At 34.8% G+C, this 14,108-nt stretch overlaps 2 protein-coding genes across 13 annotated transcripts in view; both read right to left on the reverse strand.

Moving 5' to 3' along the window:
• Positions 1 to 87: 87 nt before the first annotated feature.
• Positions 88 to 2,336, reverse strand: LOC128225946 (xanthine dehydrogenase/oxidase-like). The gene is made up of 3 exons (XM_052935840.1): positions 2,234 to 2,336; positions 1,487 to 1,544; positions 88 to 200 (listed from the first exon to the last, which is right to left on the reverse strand). Exons 1-3 carry the CDS (start codon positions 2,312 to 2,314, stop codon positions 88 to 90), a joined length of 252 nt encoding a protein of 83 aa, XP_052791800.1. The 5' UTR covers positions 2,315 to 2,336.
• Positions 2,337 to 9,762: 7,426 nt separating this feature from the next.
• LOC128227046 (rho guanine nucleotide exchange factor 28-like) overlaps positions 9,763 to 14,108 on the reverse strand; it is a 115,941-nt gene continuing 111,595 nt past the window's right edge. For all 12 annotated transcript variants that reach the window (XM_052937226.1, XM_052937234.1, XM_052937233.1 and 9 more), the window contains one exon: positions 9,763 to 13,635. The gene's annotated coding sequence lies outside the window, so the exon portion shown is untranslated. The remainder of the gene's footprint in view (positions 13,636 to 14,108) is intronic.

Consider the following 14,108-nt stretch of genomic DNA (forward strand, 5'->3'; position numbering starts at 1 on the left):
TTAAAGCGTCTACTAATCACAAAAAAAATACAACAACAAAAAACAACATCATCTGAAGACTTTTGGTCTATAAGTAACCCAACAATCTCACACAAAAGGATACTTTATTCGTTTGCTCGTGACGTCATAAGATGAGATCATCACAGTGCAGGCACCACAGCCGCCGACTCCACATCCCTCCTTTGTTCCGGGTAGGCTGACTTCGAACAGAGTCAAGGCACATGCTGGGCTTTGTTTATATAGATTTCTTTCTTAAAGCTGTATTCTCACAGATTGACAGTTATTACTTTTCTTCTATTTCTTTTTGTTTCAGAATCAGCTGATTTTGGCATCTATGCATTCAAATGAGTAATATAAGGCAACTCACAATCAGGCGCGTAGCTGCCTTTACGCGAGTACGCGGCTGAATCCACATGCTTGTGGTTAAAAAATCAACCAAAGTTGCAGTATGCATACTTGACTACATGATCCTAGAACTGTCCATTTTCCTGTATCAAATAAAGCACTTCAGAACGCACAAAATGCATTAGATTGCACAATGTTTTTCAAAATTTCCGAAGGGGTATGACCCGAACCCCCTAGCACAATTAGGAATCCAAATGAATAGAGCTAGCTACGCCCTTGACAATAGTTCCCAATTCAATTGCCAGTGTGGAAAACTGCCGCGGTAAAAACTCATTTTTCTTAATGCGATAGCCATTAAACATTGGACTGACTCATTCCAAGACAACAAAAAACGGACATAAAGGTCAATCTGTGAGGGTGCAGCTCTAAGAGTTTTAAGGGTCTTCCCGTGACCATTGACAATGGCATGATGTTTATAATTATCTTACCGGGTGGTCGAGCGCGACGTAAGTACACACAAATGCCAAAAGGGATATTTGCTCAAAATTTGCCGCGTTCAAATATGTTATCGAAAACATTAATCATATTCATATATGTCGATACGATCAAGACTTCGAGACTGGTCTAAGTTTGCTAACATCAATGGATAAGAGTGTTTGCACGCTAAGCAAAGAAACATAGAAGTTTGTACTACATTCTTCCCAGTGTTCTATATAGTGTTCTAAAAGCCAGCCATTTCTCTTAGATAAAACACTACCCCTAATGACAAAATATTGACATTGGGATCCGGTAGGAACGAGTTACATCAGGTCAATATAGGATGTTTAAGGTATGCCCGCTCCCATTGGCCACATTGCCACTGGACCGCTCGCCCCGTCAGTGATAAATAACACTTTACCACAAAATTAACAATTTTATTGAAAAATAATTATGACCATAATTTTCACGCATGTGAACATTTGATTTGTGAAATGCGTCCTCTAACATGGAACTGCATCGGCACAAACACTATCCAGTTAGATAATACCCTGGTTCAAGGGGTCGAACCACCGTCCCTGTATTAACAGTCAAATGTGTTACCACTACGTTTTTTATATATATCTATATAAACTGAGATGTCGGTGACAATTTCAAAGGATACGTTTCCGCCTTAAGTAGGCCAACAGGGTCTCGGTGGGGTCGGGCGCTGGGTCCGTCACCTTAGTAAAAGACGTTGTAGATCATGTTTTATTATTTGTTAAAAACTCCAACTTATATTTTCACTTTTCTTTAATAGACCTTAATAATTACCTAGTATGCCACAGAGATAACGCAATAGATTCATTTCACTTGTCTTTTTTACATGTTATTATGTCATAACCATGTTCCATTAATATATGTACATACTCGATCTCACTTATAATTGAATAACATATGTACCAAGTTTCCTCTGAATATTTTGAACTTTTTTTTTTGAGTTATGGCCAAGTGGTTAAAGTTTTTGAACGACACCGACGCCGAGGACGACACCACAATGGTGGTTCCAAACATAAGCAAAGAAAGCATGGTGTGTGTGTTATACCAGAAAACATCGTTTTGAAAGTGTTAATGTTTCTTTAGTTTAACCAGTAGTTGTTTCAAATAGTATAATACATAAACCATAAGCATTGAAACTGATAAATAGCGAAATAAAATACAATAAAGTGAATTCAAATATTATAAAGAAAAATGGTTACAATAGTATACATTCTACATAATTGAGAAGTAAACCAGAACAATGGTTGTTGTTGTTTTCTGACTCTCTTCTCGAATTTGTTCGAGTGCCCTACTGCGTTTATGCATCATAAACACAAGAAAACATGCGATCAATCATGAAAACAATTCGTTTTTAGAAATAAATGGCACAAACCTTTTGTCCATTGACGAAAAACACGAGCGAATCTCTCTTGGTCGTCATCCTAGTAGAGTCCTTCACATACTGTCCATACATCGCTCCTTTCTGAACAAAGCTATACCCTGCTCTGTGTTTGTATAATAGTGTCGTATTATGTAAACCTAGGTCGTGCGGTTTGATGTGTTATCTCTGGGTGACTGTCCTATTGATATACATTCGTATCTGTAAAGGTCAGATTAAATAGTGTCTGCAGCGTCTAAACGGCATCTGGTCAAGAATTCTACGAAGAAAGAAATTTACACTGCATTGCTTTTGTTTAATTAATATACAAAGTACTAGTTATAAGCGCTGATAGATCTTGGATCACGTGTTTGCGCTCAGCGCGTTCTGGTATTTATAGATTTTAAAGCAAATATTTGAAAACTTCTCAAATAAAATTCTGACATCGGCAGAAATCTGCATAATCATGAACACTTAACACTTAATTACATTACTTTTATTCCATATTTTTCCGCACTCTACAACAGCTTCAAGAACTTATTCATTTATTTAAAAAAGCTACTTAAAACTGATCTTTAAAAAAATATATCAGTTGTTATAATAACACTCTATGACCCCTTATGATTACGGAGTCAATGTGTTAAAGATTCACTCTTACTCCTAAATTAGATTTACCACAATTAATGCTATTGTTTTAATATTCCCAGAAGGATGAAAAAATGTCGAAAAAAATGGTTCTTATGACGGAAGCCGAGTTTAATTTGAAAGAAATGCGCATAAAACACGGTATTTCTACCGTATGAGACGATGGTAGATCACAGTAAATCTTTGAGCATTTACCAATCATTTAATATCTTTGCGCTTTCTGCTTGTAAACACACGGTTATTATATTGTTATCAGTAATTAATATTTTCCATAAATGCATTATTTAGTAAGTAGTTAAACATTTATCAATCAAAACTGATGTTTTTTATACAAGTGTTTGAATTGATTTTGAATAAGAATGTCACTTTAACGAAAGTCCATACCTTCAACATTCCTAATTACATTGTGATATGTGATGATTTGTCTGCGTCGGGAATTAATCCTGAGCTTTATGCGAGTCATATCGGCACAAAAGACTTAAATCAGGTCGAAAAAAGCAATTAGAGATGCGAAAGGTTTCATCCATTATCTGCTGAGATCATTCTGTCAAGCGTTGTACTGAGACACATAATGCATCGCCATGGCAACCGATTCAGAGTAAAGTCAAAGGTTACTGTCAAAGTTCTGCCTACCTACCTAGAGATGTTAGTTGAAACAAACAGCTTGTTTTGCCATTACACCGTGGCACGGTCAGTGCCCAGGAAGAAATCACTGGTACCGGGTCAACTGAACTGGTTTAATTAAGAACGTTCACCTCATGTGCACACTTGCCTCAATATTCACAAGTCTGACTTAAACTCAGATTAAAAAAAGGAATACTTTAAAATAAATGATCAAGCATGCATTAGCATTACGGTTTACAAAACCAGCGTAACTAATGTTGAAAAGTTTGAGTGGTAATCGATAAATCAGCAAAATCCACCGTTCATGCCTTGCTATACGGAGTTAACATTGTACCAAAAAAGATAAAGAAAAAAAAACGAAATTTGAGTCTTTAGTCTGTATTCTGGGACAATGTTACTCTATATTCACCACTCCGCTATAATGGCAATGTTTAGTGAATCACTCATATCTGCCATATTTTTCATGTTCGAGTTCGCCAACCCCAGATAAGTGGATCCAAATATTTGCCCATGCTGGAAATCCTTTTCTCCCACCTCAGATAAGTAGATCCAATAATTTAACCATGCTAGATATTCTTATCTTGCCCACGGGCGAAGATAAAATGCCCGTATGGAACTCCTTTTTATTGGTCACCACATTGTAATTACCTCGCTTTTGAAGACTGTCGTCAGTAGCATCAAGGAAATCTTGTCTTATGGTTATATTTAGAACGCTAATTTATTATTTCTCGCTTCAAATGTCACCATAAAACAGTCTTCACGCACCATTCAAGAAATAATGCTTCATTCTCCCTAGAACATGTTAAAAAGACCGATTTGACAATTAACGGTAACTGGATCATTGCGCGCATATCCATGACAACCACGTGCTATCGCATATCCATACGCAATTATTTTCACTAAGCACAAAAGAGTTCCAGCAAAAATACATTTTTACTTAATTTTGTTTAACTGAGGTGGGTGAAAAAGCATCTTCCATAGCCGCTCATGTAAGATAGGTTCATCCCGACCCTCGCGCAGGGTGTTTTGCGGAAACTCGGTAAACCTCGTTTCCGCAAAACACTCTACGCTCGGGTCTTACACTCTCGGCCATGGAAGATACTTATAATCTTGCCCACGAGCAAAGATAAAAAGAGTACCCGTATGGAACTACTTTTTTAATGTCATCACGCAATTGCTTCCCTTGTTGAAGACCTTCGTCTGTAACTTCGTCGGTAGCACCATGGAAATCAAATGTCTTGTGGCAATATTTAAAACCCAAATAAATCATATATCGCTTAAAATTGCACCAAATAAGTGTTCACGGCGCTGAATGCAAGAAATAATGCTGCACTGTCCTTAAAACCTTTTAAAGAACGATTTGACTACTTACATTTGCGCGCATAGCTTTGACAACCACAAATTATCACATAATCTATCGCGAACTATTATTATTGTGCACAAAAGAGTTCCAGCGAAATAATAATTTAACTATATTTTTGTTTAATTGGGTTGAGAGAAATAGCAATTACCATGACCGCTCGTGTAGGATAGGGCCACACTCTTGGCCATGGAAGATACTTATAATCTTACCCGAGCGGCCATGGAAGATACTTATAATCTTACGAGTGGCCATGGAAGATACTTATAATCTTACTCGAGCGGCCATGGAAGATACTTATAATCTTACTCGAGCGGCCATGGAAGATACTTATAATCTTACCCGAGCGGCCATGGAAGATACTTATAATCTTACGAGTGGCCATGGAAGATACTTATAATCTTACTCGAGCGGCCATGGAAGATACTTATAATCTTACTCGAGCGGCCATGGAAGATACTTATAATCTTACTCGAGCGGCCATGGAAGATACTTATAATCTTACGAGTGGCCATGAAAGATACTTATAATCTTACGAGTGGCCATGGAAGATACTTATAATCTTACGAGTGGCCATGGAAGATACTTATAATCTTACTCGAGCGGCCATGGAAGATACTTATAATCTTACTCGAGCGGCCATGGAAGATACTTATAATCTTACTCGAGCGGCCATGTAAGATACTTATAATCTTACGAGTGGCCATGGAAGATACTTATAATCTTACTCGAGCGGCCATGGAAGATACTTATAATCTTACTCGAGCGGCCATGGAAGATACTAATAATCTTACTCGAGCGGCCATGGAAGATACTTATAATCTTACTCGAGCGGCCATGGAAGATACTTATAATCTTACGAGTGGCCATGGAAGATACTTATAATCTTACTCGAGCGGCCATGGAAGATACTTATAATCTTACGAGTGGCCATGGAAGATACTTATAATCTAACCCGAGCGGCCATGGAAGATACTTATAATCTTACGAGTGGCCATGGAAGATACTTATAATCTTACTCGAGCGGCCATGGAAGATACTTATAATCTTACGAGTGGCCATGGAAGATACTTATAATCTTACTCGAGCGGCCATGGAAGATATTTTATTATAATCTTCACAAAGTTAATCACTGCTTATAGTGCATATGTTTGTGCATACTTTGGAAATCAGGTAAGTAAATTGTTTTATTCAGCACAGAACCGCCGCGTATCCTACATTATAAGAACTCCTACAGGATTTTACAACGCGATTAACGACTTTGTTGTTAATGCACCAGTCAATTGTAGCCACGGCCCCTTCAGGTCCGGAGAATAGCGGGGACTTTGACTTTCGGTCCAGCCAAGCCCGGGTAAAGCCCCTGAGCCGAACTGATGGTAAAATCCCCGCCAAATGCCTCCGCACCCCAGGGACCCTAAGAAAGACACATTCCCCGCTATATTTGGCGCGAATACAAAACCACCGCATTCACCCGGTACTGCGGGGCCACCTGGAAGGTAAAAACACGGCACATTTCCCCGGCTATCCCCGGTAAACCCCCGGACCTGGGGGGCCGTGGTTACAATTGATTGGCGCATAATGCATCTGTTTGTGCATAATTTGGAAATCAGGTAAGTAAATTGTTTTATTCAACATAGAACCGCCGCGTATCCTACATTTTAAGAAACTCCTACACATTTTACAACGCGATTAACGACTTCGTTGTTAACAGTTAACTAAGGTGAATATTTTTATGATGTTCTCAAACTCTTGCCAGGAAAACTGCTGATAGGTGATTTGTAGGCTAACAACGATGACATGAACAACTTTGTTTACTTTAACACAGTCCTGAACAATACGTTTATTGGCTACGTGCTATTATAACCTAGTAGATTTTGACCACGTCCGTTGATTTTACCAACATAGGCTAAGTGAATGGAATATCTATTTCATGGGCTAATGTTGAGTTGACAGTCAACATGAAATAGATACTTCTTTTTGATGGAAAACTTGATTCAAAATGCCTTTAGGCATTACAGAAGGGACGCCTATGTTTAGCACCTCTTGGTGCATTTTAACAGATAAGAATAGAATGTTTATTAAACCTAAGCATTAACAATTCATCGTTAGAAACACCACCAAACAGCAAAAAGACATGCATGGATATTATATGTTATGTATTATGGATACTTTTATTGAATAATCAATGTGTATTTAAGTTATATGGTGTAAACAACAACAACTAAAACAAGTACAAACAAAAAAACACATCAATATCAAACAAATGTAAACAGCAATGTATGTGAGCATGTCTTATATATTATCATACATGTATATTTGAGTCTTTTAGCTTGAAAGCCTTACTATAGAAAATAGCTCATTTTATTAATCGGAATTAAGTACGTTTTAACATACATGTATTTGGATTTCTTATATAATAAATAGCTCGGGATATAAGTCCGTCGAATGTCGCTATACATAGGACAAACTTAAACAAAATGAAACTCATCTTCTATAGCATTCAAATTACAGTGTACATTTCCTACCTTGTCTGGGAATATTGTTGTGTCGACCCAGTTCAATTTTCAAATTATGGAGGGACAGAATAAGCTTTGCTAAAACATTTCTGTACTAAAATGTAACACGAAGCTTGAAATATATGTTTTACCTCCTTATACAAATACCACGATGAGTTTGTATCCATGGCAGCTTTAACTTTAGGTACCAAATTTATTGACTGGATTATTAGTTACGTCCCTGAAATGGTCCTGTAGTATTGTTCTGCGCAAACAATTCCATCTTTCTCATTGTTTAATTTGATGAAATATTTGATAATACGGACATGACGCTTAATATACAATGGAAATCTACCTACAATGTAGCTCGCCGTAAAGTGACAGTGCATTAGTGGAGCGCTTGCCTTTACATTAAGCACCATACTTGTAAAACTTTATGTGTACCCTTTCTATTACCTCAGGCTGAATATAACCCCATACTTCGGAGCTATCGTTTAATTGAGACAAAACAATAGTATCAAATACATTAAAAATAATATATATATATATATATATATATATATATATATATATATATATATATATATATAGGCCTGGTTACACTAAATTGAAGTATTTATTATTGTCTCTGGCAAAATGTGTGCCAATTTTAATATTTCTTGAACGATTATAGCGTAATGGCCTATTTATTGCAAGCAGACACCAATTAAGCCAACTCTTCAAAAAGCAGACGACAAAACAAAGTGAACTTCAGAGCGTTTTATTCGTCTAATTTGATAGTACATGTATGTAATGTTTCGTAGAATGTTCACACCAATTTGTAACACAATGTAATAGATAACAACGAGTATTTCGTGGTGACAGGACAATACGGCCAGAGGAGTAGGCCGAAACAACGCGTCACTACTCATTTCTTCCACTTTATGATTAATGATAACTACAAAATGTCATTTCGATTAAGCGCAATTGAATGTATTATTATACAAGACTTTTATTTTTTTATTGTATTATTTTGATTAAAATTCATAAAAATAATTGTCAAAAACTATGCGTTAAGGTACATTTGATGAGGTAGAATGTATAGTTGCTGTATTGTTTCTGAATTTCGGTTATTACATTGTAACTACACAAGGTCTCACCAGGATCAAAGTTTATGAGAATCATTTTGTTGCTTGAACTTGAAAGAGTATTTGTTCACCAACGATCTTAATGTATCATAATCTGCGCGTTCCTGATAACACGGCATGATGTACAATTTCATTGGACTGCAACAAGCTTTCAAGGTCAGCCTACAGGTCAGAGGTGATCTTGACCTTAAATTTGTTGGTCTCATAATCAGTAGAGTTCTACAGGTCATGACCAACCTCTCCACCAAATTGGGGGACCATAGGTCCAAGCGTTCTCTATATAGCGATCGGACATGTTTTTTGTGTTCAGTGTCACTATGGATCATCTGCTGGCCATGACCATGTTTGAGGACCGTTGGACCAAGCTTACTGTAGCTATCAATTGTACAAGCTTTCCGTGTTCAATGTCACCTTTGACCTACTGACCTCAAAATCAATAGGGGTCGTCTTCTTTAAAAGGTTCTAAGGACCGAGCATATACTAGTTCTCGATCAGACAAGCTTTATGGGTGAAAGGTCACCACAACCATGACCTATGACCTAAAAATAAAGAGGGCGATCTGTTGGCCATAAATAACCTCGACGTCAAGTTTGAGGACTGTATTACCAATCATACTGTAGCAATCAGTTGGACAGGCTTTTTTCTTCATAATCACCATGGTCTTTGAACTACTGACCTCAAAATCAAGAGGGGTCGTCTGCATTTATTACCAACCTCCCAGGAGGGACCAAGCATAGTCTAGTTCTCAATCGGGCAATCTTTATGTCCAGGGTCACCACGACCATGACCTTTGACCGTAATAATAATAGGGGTCATATGTTGGCAATTACCAAACTCCATGCCCAGTTTGAGGACTAAGCATACTCCATTTATCAATCAGACAAGCTTATTGTATTCAATGCCACCATGACCATGACCTTTGACCTACTATCTTAAAACATTAGGGGTCATCTGGTGGCCATGACCAACCTCCCTACCAAGTTTGAGGACCTTAAACCAAAGTCTACTCTAGTTATCACTCTGACGAGATTTGGCATGTACAAAGCAATATACACCCACTTCTTCAGGAGGGGGCATTATTATTTTCACGTGCTAAAACTATGAAAGTTCACATGTTATGTGTACATGGTGATATGAAATTTGGACAAGTAAGGTGTGTGAAATAATTGCATAACTTGGCTTCACCATCACATAATATAGGAACATAATCAAGTTGCTAAAAGTGTATTAGGCTCTTTCCTCAGGCAATATTCAAACCGTACTCAGTGGAAATAAAATAACTAAAGTCCTGGGTATGAAACTGATATGTTTTATTATCTAGAATGTGTACATGACAGTTCACTCTTGTACAGCAATATTGTTAATCTGCCCAGCAAGCTGGAAATATCATCGAAAAACATTGGAGACCCGTCTCCATAATATAGCATTCATAGTTAATCACTGTTTTATACAATTATTAGTAGTACATATTGTATATCGAAAGTTCTGAACATCGAAACATTCATTAGGCCTTGACATAGAACTGATAACACGCATCTTAACAAAACACAAAATGAGTTAAAATCTTTTAAAAGTATTTAAACTTTCGTAAGGCCAGTATGCGATAAAAGTAGTTATTATTAAATTACCAAGTGCTGTTTCTACCAGCTTGATGTCCTAAAATCTTCAATCCGATAACAAAAATCAATTCAAACACATTAAAAAGGGTGTGTGAAGATGAAACGAGAGTGACAAAAAGACAAACTAATACATATATCATCTGTAAACATGTTCAGCCCTGGGAAAATGGCTATTTCTATGTCCAGAATTTTACGTCTTTATCAATTATGATATTGCCAAATTCATACAATTTATTTTCTTTCTGGCGACAATTTTAATTATTAAAGTTCACATAATACGATAATCACATTGATACAAAAATGTTGTTTTTTTATCGATTTTTTTAAACGAAGAAATGCAGTGAACACAATGCAATAATATCGCAGAGTGCGGCACTCTACATAAAAGTATAAAGAACAAATAGCAGTGCAAGCTTATTTTTTTATAATCAAAAGTGTTAAAATCAACACATTTTTATAACTAAAGTCACAATATAATACACGACTTCAAAAACCATTAATGTATAGAATATGAATTTGTCAACCGAGATTTATTTTAAGAACATGTTCCATTTTCCCATGAACCAGTCGTTTCAGAGATTTATGTTAATAAACACCTCAAACATTAACAATATAGACAGGAGTATATATTTACCCATAATTCAGCATAGTCGCCCTGAACACATTAATTTTTTTCCTACGCTATATTTTTTCTTCATTTTCTCATTTTAGACTTTTTTGGTTATTTTCCTTTTTTTAAAGAAAATAATACACAATAAACTTTTCTATACAGGAGTATAGTTATATATATTCATCTGTACACATGAGGCTATCTTAAGCACAGAGGCACAATATAATCTAAATAGCACAAATTCCGTTGTTTGATCTTCCCTTTTCAATATCTTGTCCACAGGTTCAAATGAAGCTTCTATTTAAGTAAAATAAAAAGAAAAAAGTGAGGGTTAAGTTCATTGATTAACTATATCCTAAATTTCATGATTAACTGAAACTTTTGATTTTAATGATTTACAATTATTAACCAAACAAAAATGCTGCTTGAAGACTTTCTAGTCACCATCTAAAAATTTGTAACGCAAGTTTTTATCAACAGTAAATACAACTATTCCAGTTATCATTCTCATGATTTTTAACTGCAAATCCAGAGTAATGTGCCAACTATGTAAGAATGCCTCCCTAAAAGATATACAGAAGGTCCATTAGATACTGCCAAAAGTTCTGAAACATTAGGAGGCCTTTCGTAAGAACAAAATATATACAAAACCATTGTTGACAATCATTTACCAACCAGACTGCTGTCTGCTCAAAATGTCTCTTTTTATAGTAATGTGTGATAAATACCACTGACCACTTCAGATTGTTCAAATACGCTTGTGTTAAATATTTGCAATCGTCTGATTTTAAAACCTTACAAAATATTTAATTATTGTTGCTTATTAATAATAAGATAATGTTCCACAACAAATTTTGTTAACATAACACATAGCAAATAAAGAAAACTTGTAGAATTTAAGCAATAATCTACAGTCTTCAATGCTAAAATAAAATTTTGTTTATTGTTTTGATTTAATAATATAAATGGCTGATTGTTCAAAACTTTGTCAAAGTTTACAATGGATGCAATTATAATCTGCAGTATATTTCTAACAAGATTTGAAACAACTATTAAAGCTGTACTTGCTTTATTTACATCTACGAGCACATCGTAAAATATTTCATCTTTAGAAGTTAACAACGATGTTGTTAATCGTGTTATTAACTTTAACAAAGTTCTTAACAATTGATCCAATATTCCTATTTCGTAAGACACCTAATGCTCAGAAAAACTGGAGACAGTACAAGACCAAGGTCACCTATTTCGTAGGAATTGTATACAAGGGTATACTCTAACATTAGGAAAATGTGAAAGACGTACAAACATTAAATGAAGGGAAATATGGTTAAATGACTGGTATGATATATTTCCTATTACAAAATAGTACTTTATAAACAATATGCTTTATCAACATATAGCAAAAATAGATATCCATGTTTCGTTTATAGGAATGTGTTTATATAAAACATTAAAATCTGAAAACACATCAATACAACCATTTCTGGGTTGTAAAATTCACACTGTTAGTTGGACTACTATTACCGGTCTATACTGATGTGTCATCAGTTAAAATGCTACCTGAATTCAAAATGACAGATTTATGCCATACAGCTGATTTCGTTCACAATTGCGCGTATTAAAACATGTTTGGTTGCGGTACACTACATCGACATGTAAGTGTATTTATGGGTCAAAAAAGAGCAAGGCACAATACAATGCATCTCAGTTGATCAATTTCTAACAAAAAATGTATTGTTTTTTTCTATATGCCAAAAGCAACTGCTGTCTCTACTTCTTAAAAAAATATAAAAAGTAGTAGTTACATTACAAGTTTGGCAAGAAAAACGTTTTTACCGGGTATTTGAAGTTCTCGATTCTGTTAATAAATCAGAAGCCCTAATTTTATGGAACATGCAAATAAAAAACAGAGTCTAAAGCTTAGAATAAGTAGCACTGACTTTGATATTCACAATTTAAATCACACTTTATTGCATACTATTACTGATTAAACTAATATATATCATAAATAAGTATATTACCAAGGCAGTTTTTTCCACGTCGATATGTTACGCACTGTTACATTCGATCTTTTATCAGTACATCTTTATAATACGCCTTTTTTTGTAAAATTATTCATGCCATTCTCAATAAAAATGTACATGTCCAGCAAAAATAATAATCAAGACATTCATAAATAAAATAAATATTACATCATTACATCTTGTGTTTTCAATACATTAACAATTTATAGCAGAAGGTTAAAATATAACGGTCAGTCATGCATATTATTAGTTTTTAGTGATAGAAAATTAGTCAATAAAAACATAAAACAATCAAGAAACAAAAATAAGTTGCTCTTGTTAAATATGATACAATCTTAAATTCCCATGTATTTTTATTTTAAAATTTATATCTTTGTACAAATGAGTAAAAATGATTTTTCTTCTTTTTTCCTTTCAAAATCATACATCTGAAATACTATTTTACTATAATCAAAATAATACATATTTCACAGATCTGAATAAAAAGAAAAGATAAAAATCATTAAAAAAACAAACAGTATTGCACATTTTTGAAATCTGAACATAATTTACATGTTACACGACTAATATTTCTCACACTTTAGCCCATTAAGTGTGAAAAAGTGTGAAATCATTTTTACTTGACCTTTAAGCCTTAAACCACCCTCCAAGATTGATTCAAAATACATGCATCAACCTGGATGTGAATTTTTTACACAGCACAAGCTAAAACCATATATATACCATAGCACTGTTCAAATTATTGATTAACTATCGCAAAGAAGTGACTTTGGTTTCCGCTAAAACTAAAATATGTGACCAATAGCAGAAAGGCTGTGAGGAAGGCACTCCGATATAATCTCAGGGATATCTTGTCATCATTTTTGCAGCTTCTATCTTCTTCATTCTGTACATCTGTTGAACTACTTTGAACCTGAAAAATTCAACAATTCATAATTGTTATATAGAGAATAATTATTGTTTCAGTTTAAGATCGTAATCTGTTAATCTGAGTGAACACCGAAATTTATATTTCACGAGTGGCGAAACACAAGTAAAATACTCATTTTTGGTGTTCACAAGGTGAAATATATTGCTATCTTACACTGAAACACCAATATTTCTTTTTATTATATGGCTTAAATTTAAAGTCAATTTTTTTCACTTTTTTTAGAAAAACGTGCCAATTTGTATGTGCATGTAACGTCATTTCGGAAATGAAGTTGTTCAAATTGTATCCCAGCCCTGTGTGCTAAATATTTAGTTAAATATCAATTTTATCTCACTGATAAATCTAATAATTTAATAATAGAATAGCCAATTATTCACCGCGATTACTTTCAATGAAAATGAATATTAATATATACTGATAAAAAATGTGCAGTTCTTCTGACATTGATGAATACA

Source organism: Mya arenaria, chromosome 3, assembly GCF_026914265.1.
Source record: "Mya arenaria isolate MELC-2E11 chromosome 3, ASM2691426v1".
Classification (NCBI taxonomy): Eukaryota; Metazoa; Mollusca; class Bivalvia; order Myida; family Myidae; genus Mya; species Mya arenaria.